Genomic DNA, 16192 nt, shown 5'->3' with positions numbered 1-16192 from the left:
AGAAGAAATATTGAAAATGCCGACTTATTGTGAAAGCGCCCGTTTTTAACTATACAGTTTACGACTGCCGTATTATCTAGCCCTGGGATAATATAAAATCACTTATTATAACAAAGGAAAAATAAAGAAATATTGTATTTGTCTAAAAGTTAGTTTTTCATCAAGTACGTACAAACTTTAAAAGCATATGACTACGCTTACTTGCCAAGTTTAAAATAACATTCAACCCACTACTTGCGGGCCTAATGTACGAATGCCTGACGAGGGAATGTTGTATTTTACATTATGTGGCATTATTTATGCATTAGTTATATGAATAATTATGAGTGTGAATTAAGACAACATATATATTGTTATAAATCTTTATTGAGATAGTTTAAGGAAGTTGTCAATAAGCATAAGTCAATGATCAAATAAGGATAAAACGTGTTCACCTCAATTCTGAAAACAGCAGCGCCTTTTTCTCCATTTGTTGCTTTTTTATTTTTTTGAACAAATCCTTTTACAAACAATATTATTTATTAGCTGTACGCGCGGTATGATTGAAAGTAAATCAAAAGAAGCTATTTTGTTTGATAATCAATTGAAACTAGTAAACAAATGAAATTATTTGTCAGCACCGGCGAGAATACGAAAAATAATTTATCTTTATAACTGGTTTATTTATCACGTACGACCAGTCAGTCCCCATTGAACAGTCTAGGACTACGGCATTTCTGCTAGACTGCTTAATAAAAATAAGCAAAGAAATTGCCTTCCTTGGTATTATCGACAAAAAAGAATACAATCATGTTCTGAATTCTATACTAATTATAATGAAAACTTTTATTGTTAACATGAAAATAACGAAATGCATTCCAAATTTCAATATTGTTCTAAACTGTCTCCAGATAAAAGTACACACATAAGCATCAAACGAAGTGGATCCACTTCATACAATATTTTTCAACCAACAGCACTTCTCTTTAAGAACGTATTAAATTTTATATAAGTGCCCATGCTCTCAACCATTAGAACTCGTTTATGTTTAAAATGTCAACCGCAAAGTACTAACAATTACATAATTAAAAATATTTTACTATGTATTGTAAATGCTTTTAAATTGCTAGATATTTTTCTTGAACCATTGAAACAAAATGTGTATTGTTTGTATATATGTGAGTGCGTATGTGCATGCGTGCGTGAGTGTGTTTTTTGTGTGTGACAACGAGTGTGAATCCGCCTGAGTGCATGCTTTTTTGTTTGCCTCTCATATAAAATCATTTATACTGAAAATATATTTGGTATGTGTGTAAACTATTATGAATACATGCAATGTATTGTTTACTCTTTTGAAAATATAAATACAATTCTGAACGAGTGATCCATATATGTTATATTGCATTACCAATGTGTTATGCATGAACTTGTAAATGAAGTCTATGTTAATGTAAAACATTGTAAAATAAATGAAACAAAGTAGATTTATGAAAAAAACAGATTTGTCATACTGATAGCATGTTCAGCTCAGTAAAATGTGTGCAATTATCAACCGACCAAGTAATTGTTTATTGAAAAAAGGCATATTTTAGCTGAAGCAGTTTATTTCCCAAACGACCTTGTCGCCTGACAGGTCATGAAAAAAAACTATTTGGAGAGCATGAGGTCTACCACCATTACTGTAGCTCCGTCCCTTATCTAAGATCCTGTAGATTTTACTCTCAACGTTTTTAGAGTCAGTATCTGCCAATGAGGCAAGTAACTCTAAAGCATCTGGTTTTGCCTTCAGTTTCATTCTACTCATTATGTACTGCATTGGATCATCAGAGCTGTTCCAGACGAGCATTTCAGTAAATACTTCCACGAAAGTACATGCAAGGCTCCTAATGTATGTCATTTCATTTAGACTTTTTCTTTAAAGAAGGATCTTCGGTGCCTGATATGCAGGAATTCCAGGCTGTAAACAAATCCCAGTCAAAGTTGTCATAATAGTGTTTGCTGTCTTTAGTTTACTGAGACCCATATCATATTTAAAACTGCCTAGCGACAAATCCATGTCCTAAAAGTTACCTAACTGACTCTCGTCTAGGAAATATTTCTTTACACTTCTTTCAATAATTGTTTCCACAGTTAGATCTTTATCTGTATTGTAATCCATTATTTGAACACCTCCTCCTTTTGTCTTAGTGACGACTCTGTACTTTTTATTTGAAAAGTGTTGCCATCCAATATATATTTTGTATATAGTGTGTTTTCCCCTTCCACTTTTGCCTTGACCAATAGCTTGTTTCTTCTGAAAAAAAGACAACACGAGTCAAGATATCAGAAAATGACAAGAGCTCCACGGTCGGAGGCTGATGCCCCCCCCCCAAACAGGACCTTGATACAGGATTTTTTGCAACAAAACTAACATCAAGAGTTTATCTTATGTGACTTTCTCACTGAAATAGGGATCATCTATTGTCCAAAGCAATGCACATGGAAAATTATTGTAAGGCCAATCAGTCAATTCGCAGACAAGTAATTGACAGGAATCAATTTTCACGTTTAATGTGACAGTGACCTTTGACCGAGTGACCCAATTTCAATAGGGGTCATCTACTGTCCAAGGTCAATGCATATGGGGAGTAAAAGACAATCGGTCAATTATTGACAACAATTATTGACAAGTAATTGATCGGAAACCATTTTCACATTTAGTGGGACAGTAACCTTGACCGTTGACCTAGTGACCCCAATTTAAATAGGGGTCATAAACTGTCCAAGTCCAATGCACATGGGAAGTATCAATTCAATTCGTCGATTGGTTGAAAAATTATAGATCGGAAACGATCTTCACACTTAGTTTGATAGTGACCTTGACCTTTGACCTAGTGATACGAATGGCATAAAAAATAAACAAGGAAGGACACTATGCACAACACTATCGGTAAACGAACACTGAACTTGTTTCTTTCTCACTATCTTCCTACAGTGAGATTGAGCCACTCCTTACATAATAACTTTGAAGTAAATGGAGCTCTCTTTAACGCAATAAATGGCTGCAGAATGAATAGTACATCAATTCCGACATTTAATATTCACATATCTATTTACATGTTTATTCACAGAACGTGTCACATGTTTCAACTTTGACAGCTCATGTGTATCAGTTTATCAATTTATGAATAAATCAAATAAATAAGTCAATAATATACCGTAGAATCGACGTCACTAGAGCTGTCCTCCATCTACATGTTTCTGATTTTTCGCGCGTATAAAACTCGTAGCTATTAAGTCATAGCTAATAACTAATAAGCAATAACAAATAACTAATAACACATAACTCATAACAAGTAACAAAAATGTCCCTCCAGGGCTTCCGTACCAGTATCCGCTTGACCCTCTTAATAATACATTTCTGAAGTCACTCACGTGCGCCATCTATCGAGCCTCACAAGCAATTGACATATCATTGTTATAATCTTGTAAGACTGCTAGCAACGTTCTACCAGAATGATCAAGTGTACAATTCACTAAAATAGAATGTTGACGTGTATTAAGATTTTGGTTGATAAATAGACATTTATTTGTAATTAACGCCAGGACAGAATCTCAGAATGTATACACTTCAAACGACTACTTTGTTTTTATTCGGATTTTTTCTGCATTCATGCAAAGGCGCAGGTATGATTTCAACATTCAGGATTGTTGTTCGAACTTGTGATGTTTGTATGATGATGATATTAACAATAATAATTATTGATATTATTACAGTATATATTATTTATTGTATAAATTATTTTATTTTATGCTTTCCGGTGGTTTATAGAGAAATATCAGTGAATTAAAACTGTTAAAATTAACAGTGAAACTATCTATTGCTGTTATACCGTGACATGACGTAGGTTTCCGACGTTATGGCGTCATTATTTCAGCAAAATACAAAAAAAATATCAGTTGTGAGCATAAAATAAAAAGAAAATGTGTTGGATTTGGTGGAGTATCGATTTTAATCCAATCGTGATCATAAAACATTTTTAATGTATATATTTTGTTCTACGATCACTCGTGAATTAATTCCACCAAATCCAAAAAATATCCTTTGTGTTGTATTTCAGAACTATTTTAAAAACAATGCAGAGGCAATTTTATATGTGGCTACGAAATCAAATTTTGAACGCGAAAGTTATTCGAAAAAGGTTCACTGTCTATGTTATATTAGGTTACGAAATCACATTTTTGAATATTTATTGTATGAGCATGTATTGTATTCGACAATAATACAGAGTCAATGTTATATCTTGTTACGAAATCAAATGTTTGAACATGTATGGTATTCAGAAACAGTTCAGAAATAATAATAATACCGATTACACAAGCATATGTGTTCAGATATGTTTTCGTCCCTGCGTTCATATGAATGATACTGAATTATTTAAATAAAAAGGTTTAGTACTATTATGCCGAGGCTCTTTATGCAAACTTTATAAAGTACGCGGAGGCCTATGTGATAAGGAGCAGTCTAGCGATCAGTAAGGGTCAAGTTCGATCCCTACATATTGAGGGTTCTCAAGATCTTAGCTAATCTGCAACCAGTACTGGTTCTCCCCAAGAACGGACCTTGATAGTAACTTAATAAGCCTCTGGATTTCGATGCAAACTAAATTTAAACAAATGCTAGAATATGAAATATATCTGGATGTTCTCCCCAAAAGACCAAAATTTTATTTTTGTAGACTGCGCATGTCGGCAAATCCATTACGTATCCAATCAGGTAGATATGCAAGAAAATAATAGACTGAGATAAGAACGATACTGTTTAATTTGTAACACAAACGACATAAAAGGTGAATATCATTTTGTAGGTGTGTGCTCAAGATACCAAACCGTAAGAAAAATGTATATCAAACTTAAATACTATATAAGGCCATCAGTATATAACTATTTAGAATATATCAAATCCAGTAACAGAGCATAACTTAATAAACTATCCATTTTTTATATAAAAAAATCACTCACTATGCGGTCTGAACATTTTAATAATCGTGACATATATTATACAAACTTATGTTTGTCGATTTAATAAGATATCAATACAAATGGAACAATGATTAGAATTTATCAATTGCACAAAATGTTAATGGATTGTTTTTTTTAAATTGTTAGCTGTGTAAAAATACAAATAATCATTGTATGTATTTGAAAAAATTATTAAACACGTCTGTATACATATGTTTTGCAAATTCAAATACATATTCAATATTTGTAAATCTCCACAACATAAATTGTATTGTCAAACAACTTTTTCCAAACGTTTTTTGTTTGTTGTTTTTGTTTGTTTGAACAACTTCACAAATACGCAAATATGAATGCCTTATCATAATGACATATTATTTGTAAATGAATATGTTTAGACGTATGTGTCTATGTGTCTTAATGGTAATTGTCGCACTAATTAATTCGCATCTTGATTGACGCAACTGCATCGTTGTCACATCACTGAATGTTACTGATTAAATACAGTCGTGTCAGGTAATCTCGGCGTCCGGTAATATTGCGCACTTTACAGTATGTCATGTTTGTACAATGCGTCTTATTTACTTACATAAACTTTTGTTATTCAATGTATCGACCGATGTTGTGATCAAATTTCATCATGGACGAAATTGTTTTTATGCAAGTATTTCTTTTTGTTATCAGAATCTCCAAGAATTATTCACTTCTTTTTTCAATAGTGCGTAAAATAATAGCATATATTTGATAATAATTGTATTATTTCCTGACACAGTTGTGTAATCGATTTGATTTGAGTTGTTAACAGAGAACGACGTTTGCTTCCAAAGTTTTACATTTTACCATAAAGTCCAATTAATTATAAATGCCCGGCATACGTAATGATCGAATGTTTTTATCTAAGATAGGTCTGATATTCAAAAACATATATAATGGCTAAACATATTTCTTTGAGTATGTTTGTCTCAAACACTTTTATTAGCTAATTGAGGTATTATAATAAAACAAAAGTTTACCGACCATCGTCAAAAAATCGAAAGCATATTCATTTTGAGATAAAAGAAGTATGCTGTGATGCAAACATTGGCAAAAGGATAACTTATACTATTTAATACTTAAAATATTTATTGCGTAAGCTTACGATACATTGGACTTGTTTGAAAATGAAGTGTTTTATCATTTTAGTTTGAATTCGGACAGCCCTTTATTGAATATTGGCGATATGTTTGTATTTATAAAAGTCGATTAGAATTATACATGCTCAGTAAAGCATTACATTAATATGTGATTTCGATCCAATGTATATAAGCCAATGAAGTGCACAAGAATACCAAACAACATTGTACACTTGTATCACATTCGACACTTTTATGTTCGAAAATCAGATTTTTTTTAGACTATTGTTTAATATTTACGAAAATGGCTCAGAAAGCGACATCAGTACTAGCCCTGCACATATTCGTTACATCATCGCAGTTCGCGGGATCCATTGACTGCGATAACGATATAACTATACCGGTCATTAATGAAGTTATATATGCATAAGCATAGTTTTGCCGTCTCAAACACGTATTTACCTACCTTTTTATTGTTTCGTCAAGTGTTATATCAATATGTTTAAAATTGTTCATATCAGGTATTATTATATGTTAGTATTTAAAATGCGTGTTATTTAATTTTTGAAATCTGACACGCATTTCCAATGTTTGTTAATGCGATGTGAGAACATATTACCTTCAAATAAACAGTTCAAGATAATTCCATGTGAATACTTTGTCCCGATTAAAAGCTTGCGAACATTAGGCTTCATATGCAATGTCGCATCATCTTCGCGAACAGCGTGGGCTTTAATACTTGATTACTGAATAAACAAGTTATTGACGCAGAGAACGTTAAAGTCTTTACTTTTTGTTGCACAATGTGAAGTGCATTTTTATAAAATATGAAAATCCTTTTCATTTAATTAAAACCAATCTTGTATGCTGTCTATATTGCTACAATTGTTGAGATTGGTCAGTTTTGATCTGTAAAATTTCGGGCTTTGTATACATCTCCATAAGAAATGCTAGTATTCAGCTGCTAGCCTGATGATAAGCTGATAAGATTATGAAGCAGGCTATATTGACAGATAGCATCATGTCTAAGTCGAAGATGATGTTGTCATTCAACTGCGGGCGGGGGCAGAGTTAGATTTGTTCCTCTGTTGGACTGGCACAGGGGCTGTTAGAACTAAGTGAGCTAAGTGTACATTTAATTGTCATATATTGATATGTTTTTATTTAATAAGTTTAGCTCGGCTGTTTTCGGAGAAAACCTGCGGTATTGTCATAGCCAGCTCGTCGTGTCGTGTACCAAACCTTAACATTTTGTTAACCTTTTGAATATTGACTCTCAAATCAAAGCGCTTTAACCTACAACTATGAAACTTCATATGTAGATGCACCTTGATGATTTCTACACAAAACAATCATTTTTGGGTCACTAGGTCAAAGGTAAAGGTCACTGTGACATCTTGTATAAAACTTTAACATAGGCTCTAAAATCAAAGTGCTTCCATATACAGCTTTGAAACTTCATATGTAGATGCACCTTGATAAGTTATACACGCCACATTCATTTTTGGATCACTAGGTCAAAGTCAAGGTCAGTGTTACCTCTTATATAAAACTTTAACATAAACCTTAACTTTGGTTCTGAAATCAAAGTGCTTCCATCTACAACTTTGAAACTTCATATGTAGATGCACCTTGACACGTTCTACACGAAACACCCAATTTTGGGTAACTAGATCAAAGGTCAAGGTCACTGTGCCTCTAATATAAAACTTTAACATAGGCTATAAAATCAAAGTGCTTCCACCTACAACTTTGAAACTTCATATGTAGATGCACCTTGAGAAGTTCTACACACCACATTCATTTTTCGGTCACTAGGTCAAAGGTCAAGGTCACTGTTACCTCTTATATAAACCTTTAACATAGGCTCTAAATCAAAGTGCTTCCACCTACAACTTTGCAACTTCATATGTAGATGCACCTGGATGAGTCACTGGGTCAAAGGTCAAGGTCACTGTTACCTCTAATACAAAACTATAACATTGTTGGGTCACTTGGTCAAAGGTCAAGGTAATTTTGACCCTAAAAAGTGGGTGCTCTTGTTTTATGACGGGGTAAGCAATTTGCTATTTCAATAAATACTGTTTACATTTTATCACGCGTTTTATAAGCGCCGATAAACAAGGGTTACTTAAATATAAATCAGACATACAGTATTAAAGTTTATTTTGAAAACTATTATGTTTGAAGAAGACATTTTACTGAATTCAGTGAATTTAAAGAACATAATATATACTTTTTAATTGCATTTTACTTTGAACATTACTTTAAATATTCAAAATGCTCATTCAATTTTATTTCAGCATTGTATATCATTTGTCTCTTCAGAGTGTGGCGGGGTCCTGACAGATCCATTCGGCGTCATCACGAGCCCCAACTTCCCGTCATATTACAGCAGCAAAACTCAATGTACCTGGGTCATCAAGGCACCAGAGGGAAGCCGGATCAATGTGCATACCTGATTCTTCAATTATTGTTCAATCAACCAACAAAATTTGTACTTTTCTTTTAATCTTTGTGTGGCATTAAATACAGAAATTGGATCATATTCTTAATGCATTTGACATTTAAAATAATCACATATTATTCATTTTTATTACAGTGTTAAACTAACAGGTAATAATGTCATCCAAGCTGAAATATGTTTTATGTGCATAAACGTTCCACCACAAAGAATTCTTATTTAATTACCTGCCGCTTGTGTTTTCAGGTAAACGTTACAGACTTTGAAATGGAGCACAACCCAAAGTGCAGTTTTGACTACCTGGAGCTATTCAACGGACCTAACGCCTCCTCTCCGCCAATCGGAAAGTATTGCGGGACAGCGCCACCTAAGGGATTCGAGTCGCAGTCGAACTCGGTCGGTATTGTCTTCATCACAGACCACAGCAAAAGTGCGATGGGTTTCCGGATGACTTACACATTCACACAGGGTAGGAATCGTTATAAGAATGCTCTCTATTTGTGTGACTTAAAAAAAACTCACTTTCTACATGTTCTAAATCAAAATCTACACTACTTCTGATCAATGAAATCACACCACTTTCTTTCATTTGATTAATGTTTCGTATATTAATTTCGTAACAGTCATATGCACAAAACCGTTACATCGCGGTTCGTGGGATCCACGGATCGCGATTACGATATAATTTGTCAGTTTTTTTATGTAGTTATAAATGCATACGAACTTTTTGGCCATCTCAAACATGTATTAACCTGCCTTTTTTGTTGCATCAAGTTTTATATCCATATTTTAGAATTGTTCATTTAAGATATTATTCCATGTCAGTTTTTTTCAAATGCGTCATATTCCATTATTGAACTCCGAAAAGCATTTACGAATTTGTTTATATGATGTTAACAAAGTCTACCTACAAATAAACAGTTCTCCAGAATTTGACGTAAATAGGTTGTGATGATTAAAAGCGGGCGAAATTTATCTTCATGCACAATGTCTCATTATCCTCGCAAACAGCGAGAGCTTTGCAACTCGATTGCTGAATAAATACTCCGCGGCATAGAGAACGTTGGATTTTTAATTTTAAAAACACAATTGAAGTGCTATTTTAAACCAAATATGGCAAACCTTTTCTCTAAATTAAAACGAATAGTTTATGTTGCTTTGACATTGCTACAATGGTTGATATAGTATGTATTGATCTGTGACAAGGACAGTGAGTGTATATATCTCCATGTGGAAAGCGTGTATTTGACTGCCTGAGTGATGATTAGCTAATAAGATTATGGAACAGAATAGATTTACAGCTATCATTATGTCAAATTCAAAGACAGGAGTCAGGGGTGGCTCTCGCACTTATGTATAACCGTTAATGTTTAATGTTGGGAACGTATGGTTATTGTTTGTAACACAACACAAGGGTGATACATTTACGTACTATGAAATCATGAATACATACCACGTTTTGTTTTCAGAACAGAACAACAATTCTATATATCTCTCGGGTATACATCGATACAATATGGGGAACATATAATATACATGTGCAAAATACAACTGTGTACTTTTGTTGTCAGACTGCCCACATGAACGTAACAGCGTAAACTGTTCCAATCAATGTCATTGCCTTGTGGGCCTATGCGACGGTGTTACGGGTGCATGTGGAAATGGGGTCTGTAAAGACGGATGGAAAGGAACAGCGTGTAATGAAAGTAAGTTATCAAAGGATATTATTGAACAAACAACACAAACATGAAACACAAACATGAAACACATATCTCAAATATCTAAATAAGATAAGTAACGTCCGAATACTCTAGAAATCTAACAACACATCGGCAATTTGTATTCTTACATGTGAAATGATATATATGAACACATAAAGAGATTGATTTGGATTAATTATCTGAGCATTTTAATGGGTTGCCATTAGACATTGTTAATTTCTATGACCTTAGATCACATGAAAGACAAAACTTACAAAGACCCGCGTGCTTAATTAATATAATGTTAAAGGAAAAACGATTTGAAGATGCGTTCAACTGATAATTTTTAAATACTATTATATTGTAAAAAGAAATACATTTCACTCCGAATGTCAGGTTAAAATTGTAAAGTGTTGGTTTTCAGCATGCCCACAAGGAAGTTACAGCATTAACTGTTCCAATCATTGCCATTGTCGTGTGGGCCCATGCGACGGTGTTACTGGTGCATGTGGGAATGGTGGCTGTAAAGACGGATGGACAGGAATAGCGTGTAATGAAAGTAAGTTCGCAATTGCTATTAAATTAAAAAGCAAACACACAAACATGAAACATATATCTCATTTATGTAAATAGCATAAGTTTTAACGGCATATACTAATATAGAAAACTGACGACAGATTGACTCTTAAGACTCGTATATGTGCAAAGATATGTTTGAACACATATATTATGTACAGTGATTTCGGGATTGATTCGGATTAAGCATTTAAGAGGATAAATAGAAATCTCATAAACTCATAAATCTCTTTTTTATTCTAAAACGACATACGTTTAACACAGGTTACAAACGTTTTCGAAGCATTTTTCTAATACTATATTATATAAATATGCATAATAATATTTGTTTAAATGGCTACAGCATGCGATCCATCCATATTTGGGGCTAGCTTACCATATATATATATATCATCGACTATATAATATGCTATCAACTTGAGGATAACTATCGCGATCATCAATGTGCACCTTGATGTACGCAATTGCACCGTTGTTACGTCACTTTATGTTACTGATTGATTGGTAATCTTGCGCACTTCACATTTTGGAATGTTTGTACACTGCGTATCATTTACTTACATTTACTTATGTCAATCCTTTTATCAACCGATGTGATGATTACATTTTAGTATTCGATTTCTCAATAGTTAGTAAAATAATAACATTGATAATAATTGTAGTATAATTGACACATTTGTGTAATCGACTTGATCTCAGTTATAAAAAGAGAACGTACGCTATCAAAGTTGGACCTTTTGCCATAAAATCCAAGTACAGTTTTCAGTGTTCGTCATACGCAAAGATAGCATATTTTTATTTACGAAAAGTCTGATATACCAAAAATATGATAATTGCTAAACATATTTCTTTGAGTATGTATGTGTGTGTATTACCTTATTGAGGTGTTATAATTAAAAAAAAGATTACCGACCATCGCCAAAAAATCCAAAGCATATGTACTTTGAGATAAAAGAAATATTTCGTGATGCAAAAATGAACAATATGATTACTTATAATATTAAATATTTCAAATATGCAAGTTTATTTAATTAAACGTATTCGACACCATTCAAGTATATGTTTAACTGAATTTTGTCAGAAGTTTGTAAGCTTATAAGACAGTGGAATTGTTTTAAAATGACGTTTTTATCGCTTTATTTTGCATTAGAACAGCTCTTGATTTTATATTTGAGGTATTTTTTTATGTATAAAAGTCAATTAGAATTATATTTGCTCAGTAAAGCATTACATTATTAAGTTATTTCGATCCAATGTATATAAGCCTATTGACTTCACACGAACACCAGACAACATCGTACATTGGTATCACAGTCGACACTACCATGTTCGCAAATCAGATTTATTAAGCCTTATTTTCAATATTTACCTAAATTGCTCAAATGGCGTTATCAGCGCGAGCCCTGCACATATCCGTTAAATCGTGTTTCGTGGGATCCAAGGATCGCAATTACGATATTACTTAACAAGTTATTCATGTAATTATATATGCATAAGCATAATTTGGCCGTCTCAAACACTTTTTTACCTGCCTTTTTGTTTTTGCATCAAGTGTTAAATCCATATGTTTTAAATTGATAAAATAAGATATTATTTTATGTACGTTTGTTCAATGCGTGTTATTCAAATTTTGAAATCCTAAACGTATTGCCGAATTTTGTAAATGTGCTGCTAACATATCATATCTACAAATAAACAGTTCTAGATAATTTCATGTAAATAATTGGTCCTGATTTAAAGCAGGCGAACATTATGCTTTATGTGCAACGTCGCAACATCCTCGCGAAAAGAATGATCGGCAATATTTGATTACTGAATAGAAAATTCTTGCCGTAGAGAACGTTGAAGTCTTTACTTTTTGTGTCACAATGTGTAGTGTATGTTTTATTAGATTTGACAAACCTTATTCTAAATTCACACAAGTATTTTTTGCTGTCTACAGTGCTACAATTATTGATATAGGCCAGTATCGATTTGTGATAAGTTAAGGGAGTGTATACCACTTACCTGTGAAAGGCGTAAATGTTTCTGCATGAGCGCTGATTAGATGATAAAATTATGGGGAAGAATAGATTGACAGCTAGCATCATGTCCAATTCAAAGCCAGGATTTAATCAAGTGTGGCGCAATAATGTTAAACTGTTAATGTTTAATGTTGGGAAAGTATGGTTATTGCATGATGCACAACACAAGCAAAATACATTTACGAACTTTCAAATCATGAATACAGTATACGTTGTTGGTGTCAGACTTCCCAATCGGAAGTTTCATCGTAACCTTTGACAGATCCGTTACATCGCGGTTCGCGTGATCCATAGATAGCGATTACGATATAACGTGTCAGGTCTTTCATGTAGTTATCAATGCATAAGCTTTCCAGTCTACCAGAGGCACCTAGACCGCTGCTTCCGTTGCAGTCTTGCCTTTATGATTACCTGTTAAAATCGCTATGCAACTAAATCATATCCCTCCGTAACTGTTTATGTATGATAACGAACTGAGATATTTAAATTACCTAGTATTTAGCTATCGCGTTGTCTTTGACGAAGGTAAGGGTCAGCTGAAACGTCAAAGACTGTGTCAGAGATGAAAATAAGAAATCATACATAGAACATAGCCAATACTAACGGAAATCTTTGATCAGAATTAAGGTATACGAAATTATTGCCTACGAATCAGGAACTGGTAAAAAGTTTGTTCCTGATTCGGAAGCGTTTATTACAAACGATCACTTTCGATTATTTATTTTCGATGCTATGTGTGATATTTCAGCTTGATCATGTCATATAACTGTGTTCTGTCACATTCATCAGTGTATAGTTTATTTGACGATCAACACTAAACAAATGTATTACGAAGACGATAATAAATTACTGGCATTTTCTTACTAAATATAAATTATAATTAACCAAAGAATATTACATATACATGAAAATCATGTTATGTGTATGTTGGAAATTAGACATATTTATTGCCATACGGTTCTATAGTTGGCCTAAAATTTCCTGAAATCTTACATCGGATGGCATTTCTTAGGCATGGCTTCCTATTATGTTATAATGAATGCAAATACATTTTTTAAACTTCTGGAGGGGACGTCACCCTCTGGGATGCTTGACGACCCTGTAATTAGGTCAAGAGGTCAATGAGTGCAATTTGCTTTAAAAAATGAGGTAGCATTGCCAAATTGTGAAATATCAGATACTATTACTGATGTTACTCATGAACTGACTTATATTTGATATTTGAAGGGTTATCTCATTTTTTTAACTGATTTTGGCTTTTCATAAGTAGGTCAAAGGTCATCAAGTGCACTTTTATAACTCGTATGGAACGCAAATTCCAGTGTATGTTGAAACCAACCAAAGATCCATGTATTATATATTTGTAAGTAACTTTTCAATGAGGGATGGTTACTTTAATAATGAAGATAGTATTTCTCTGTTGTTTCTTAAGTGAATGTTATTTACTTTGTAAATATCGTCCACAAATTAAAAGAAAACAATTTTCATATTTAGACTTTAAATACTTATTGCGTTTTATAATTTAAAAAACTTTTTATAATAAGAACCAATATTATTTCAGCATTATCTTATCAATACAATAACGAGACTTTAAACAATGAAAGTATAGTTACAAGTAAACATGTGTGATCTACGGTACAGTCTAAATATATATATATTGAATAAAAGATTCAGCTCAAATAGTAAACTCTAATGAAGTTCTAAATACTGTATGTTCTATAATGTCATATTCTTGAAAGATAAGCTATTTTGACTTCACAAAATTAGTATTAATTGTAATAGATATGAATAATGTAAAACGGAAATTATTTTACCAAAAACAGTGATCTATTTAGTTATATATTTTAAAATCTTGAAGTACCATTTATAATATAAACAAATGTTCATCTAACTACAATGTGCACTATTATGAACTACTGTATCATCATGCTGACGTTACACAAATTCACAGTTTTGTTCCAAAACACGACTTACTTTGCAGTATATGTATCTTCTTATCGTTTATCGTTTGCAACAATTATCTAGGGTTTAAACAGCCATTCGCTTCACATGCGCATTCAAACAAGCATCCTTGGTCAGATCGATAGCACTAACATCGTGCTGTATTACACTTGGTTTGACACCCACATGATACTAACTGGACACCTGCTGCAGGGACCTTTGGTGCCCTCATCCATACCGGTTTCAATGAATTTTCTTCAAGTTTCCATTCGCCAGTATCAAGAGGATCATCAGGTTGAAAATCCTTATCTGTGGCATTAAGCCATATGTTTCCCTTTTAATGTGAAGTTTAAGCGCATCATTTGTAGGGGGTAACAAATCCAAACTCTTTCTGGCTTTCAAAAATAACCGATACCTGCATGTGTCAATGTTTTGTGGGTTGTCCTGACAGCAGCCATACAACACACATAGAAATCTAGAAACTGCTAGAGCATCACCATCTCTACCAAGACCCTCCAATCTATCAGGTTATGCGATTTATTTCACCCAGGCGGTTTTCTTACTTATTCCATTTAAAGCAGACGTGGTGTCGCATCCTGTCAATGCGTGAAACCGAAAATGTTCATACTGACATTGTCACCAAGTTTTTCAGATATTGTGTGCACAGGATAACATTTTCTGTGTTTGCCTGTACCAGATATCATATATACCTTGGCGTCAGCTCCAAGATGGTATAATAAAAAGAGCAGAGCGTCAGTGTCTCTACAATACAATTCTAAACGCCTGTAGCCTCTATCAAAAGCGTCCCTGGAGTGCAATATCATCCGCGTATCTGCCTCCTCATGTTTTACACATAGGTCTGTCACATCAAAAGTACTCGACTTTGAATCAACATCACCTGGAAATCCACATCCTACAACTATAGTTGATCCTTCTGGAAGATTTTCTGTTTTGGCAATTTGTTTGAGAGAAATTCAGCCAAGTCTGCTTTATTGTCATCGTGTGTGATATACTGTTCCCAAATTGGCGGAAGAGGAACGTTTGGACTTGTTATGAGCTTTCTAATAGGCCGACACTTTCCTTTCCTCTTAACTCTTGTTGCTTCTTTGATATATTTACTTTTTAAGTATTGATCAAAAGTCACATAAACTCGGGCAGTGTTTGCGCTGAAATGCCTCGAAACAGATGTTACAAAAACAGTTGCATATTGTCCAAATAATTGAAAGTCCTTAGGCTTACCTAAACTCTGTATTAGCGCGTGTCCATTATTTATTGCACATGTTGCATCAGTCGTTGTCGGAACAACTTGAGGCGTCACTATATCATTGTCCTTTGTAAGCACTTGGAGTATGTTTGATTTCCGGGTTTCATGCGTTTTCCCACTAGCATTTGCAAATG

The 16192-nt window shown here is 33.5% G+C and overlaps 1 protein-coding gene across 8 annotated transcripts in view; it reads left to right on the top strand.

Moving 5' to 3' along the window:
- The first annotated feature begins 3425 nt into the window (after window positions 1-3425).
- The window catches only part of LOC127858130 (deleted in malignant brain tumors 1 protein-like), a 68988-nt gene continuing 56221 nt past the window's right edge, over window positions 3426-16192 (top strand). For 3 of the 8 annotated variants that reach the window (XM_052395028.1, XM_052395030.1, XM_052395029.1), the window contains exons 1-5: window positions 3426-3645; window positions 8418-8539; window positions 8800-9022; window positions 10125-10259; window positions 10678-10812. In XM_052395028.1, coding sequence (XP_052250988.1) covers window positions 3579-3645; window positions 8418-8539; window positions 8800-9022; window positions 10125-10259; window positions 10678-10812 — 682 coding nt within the window. In that variant the 5' untranslated portion in view covers window positions 3426-3578. The remainder of the gene's footprint in view (window positions 3646-8417; window positions 8540-8799; window positions 9023-10124; window positions 10260-10677; window positions 10813-16192) is intronic. The other 5 variants (XM_052395025.1, XM_052395027.1, XM_052395026.1 and 2 more) reach the window with 5 other exon arrangements.

Source organism: Dreissena polymorpha, chromosome 14 (genome assembly GCF_020536995.1).
Source record: "Dreissena polymorpha isolate Duluth1 chromosome 14, UMN_Dpol_1.0, whole genome shotgun sequence".
Classification (NCBI taxonomy): Eukaryota; Metazoa; Mollusca; class Bivalvia; order Myida; family Dreissenidae; genus Dreissena; species Dreissena polymorpha.
The sequence above is the reverse complement of the archived record's forward strand: the minus strand, read 5'-3'. Positions and strand labels throughout refer to the sequence as shown.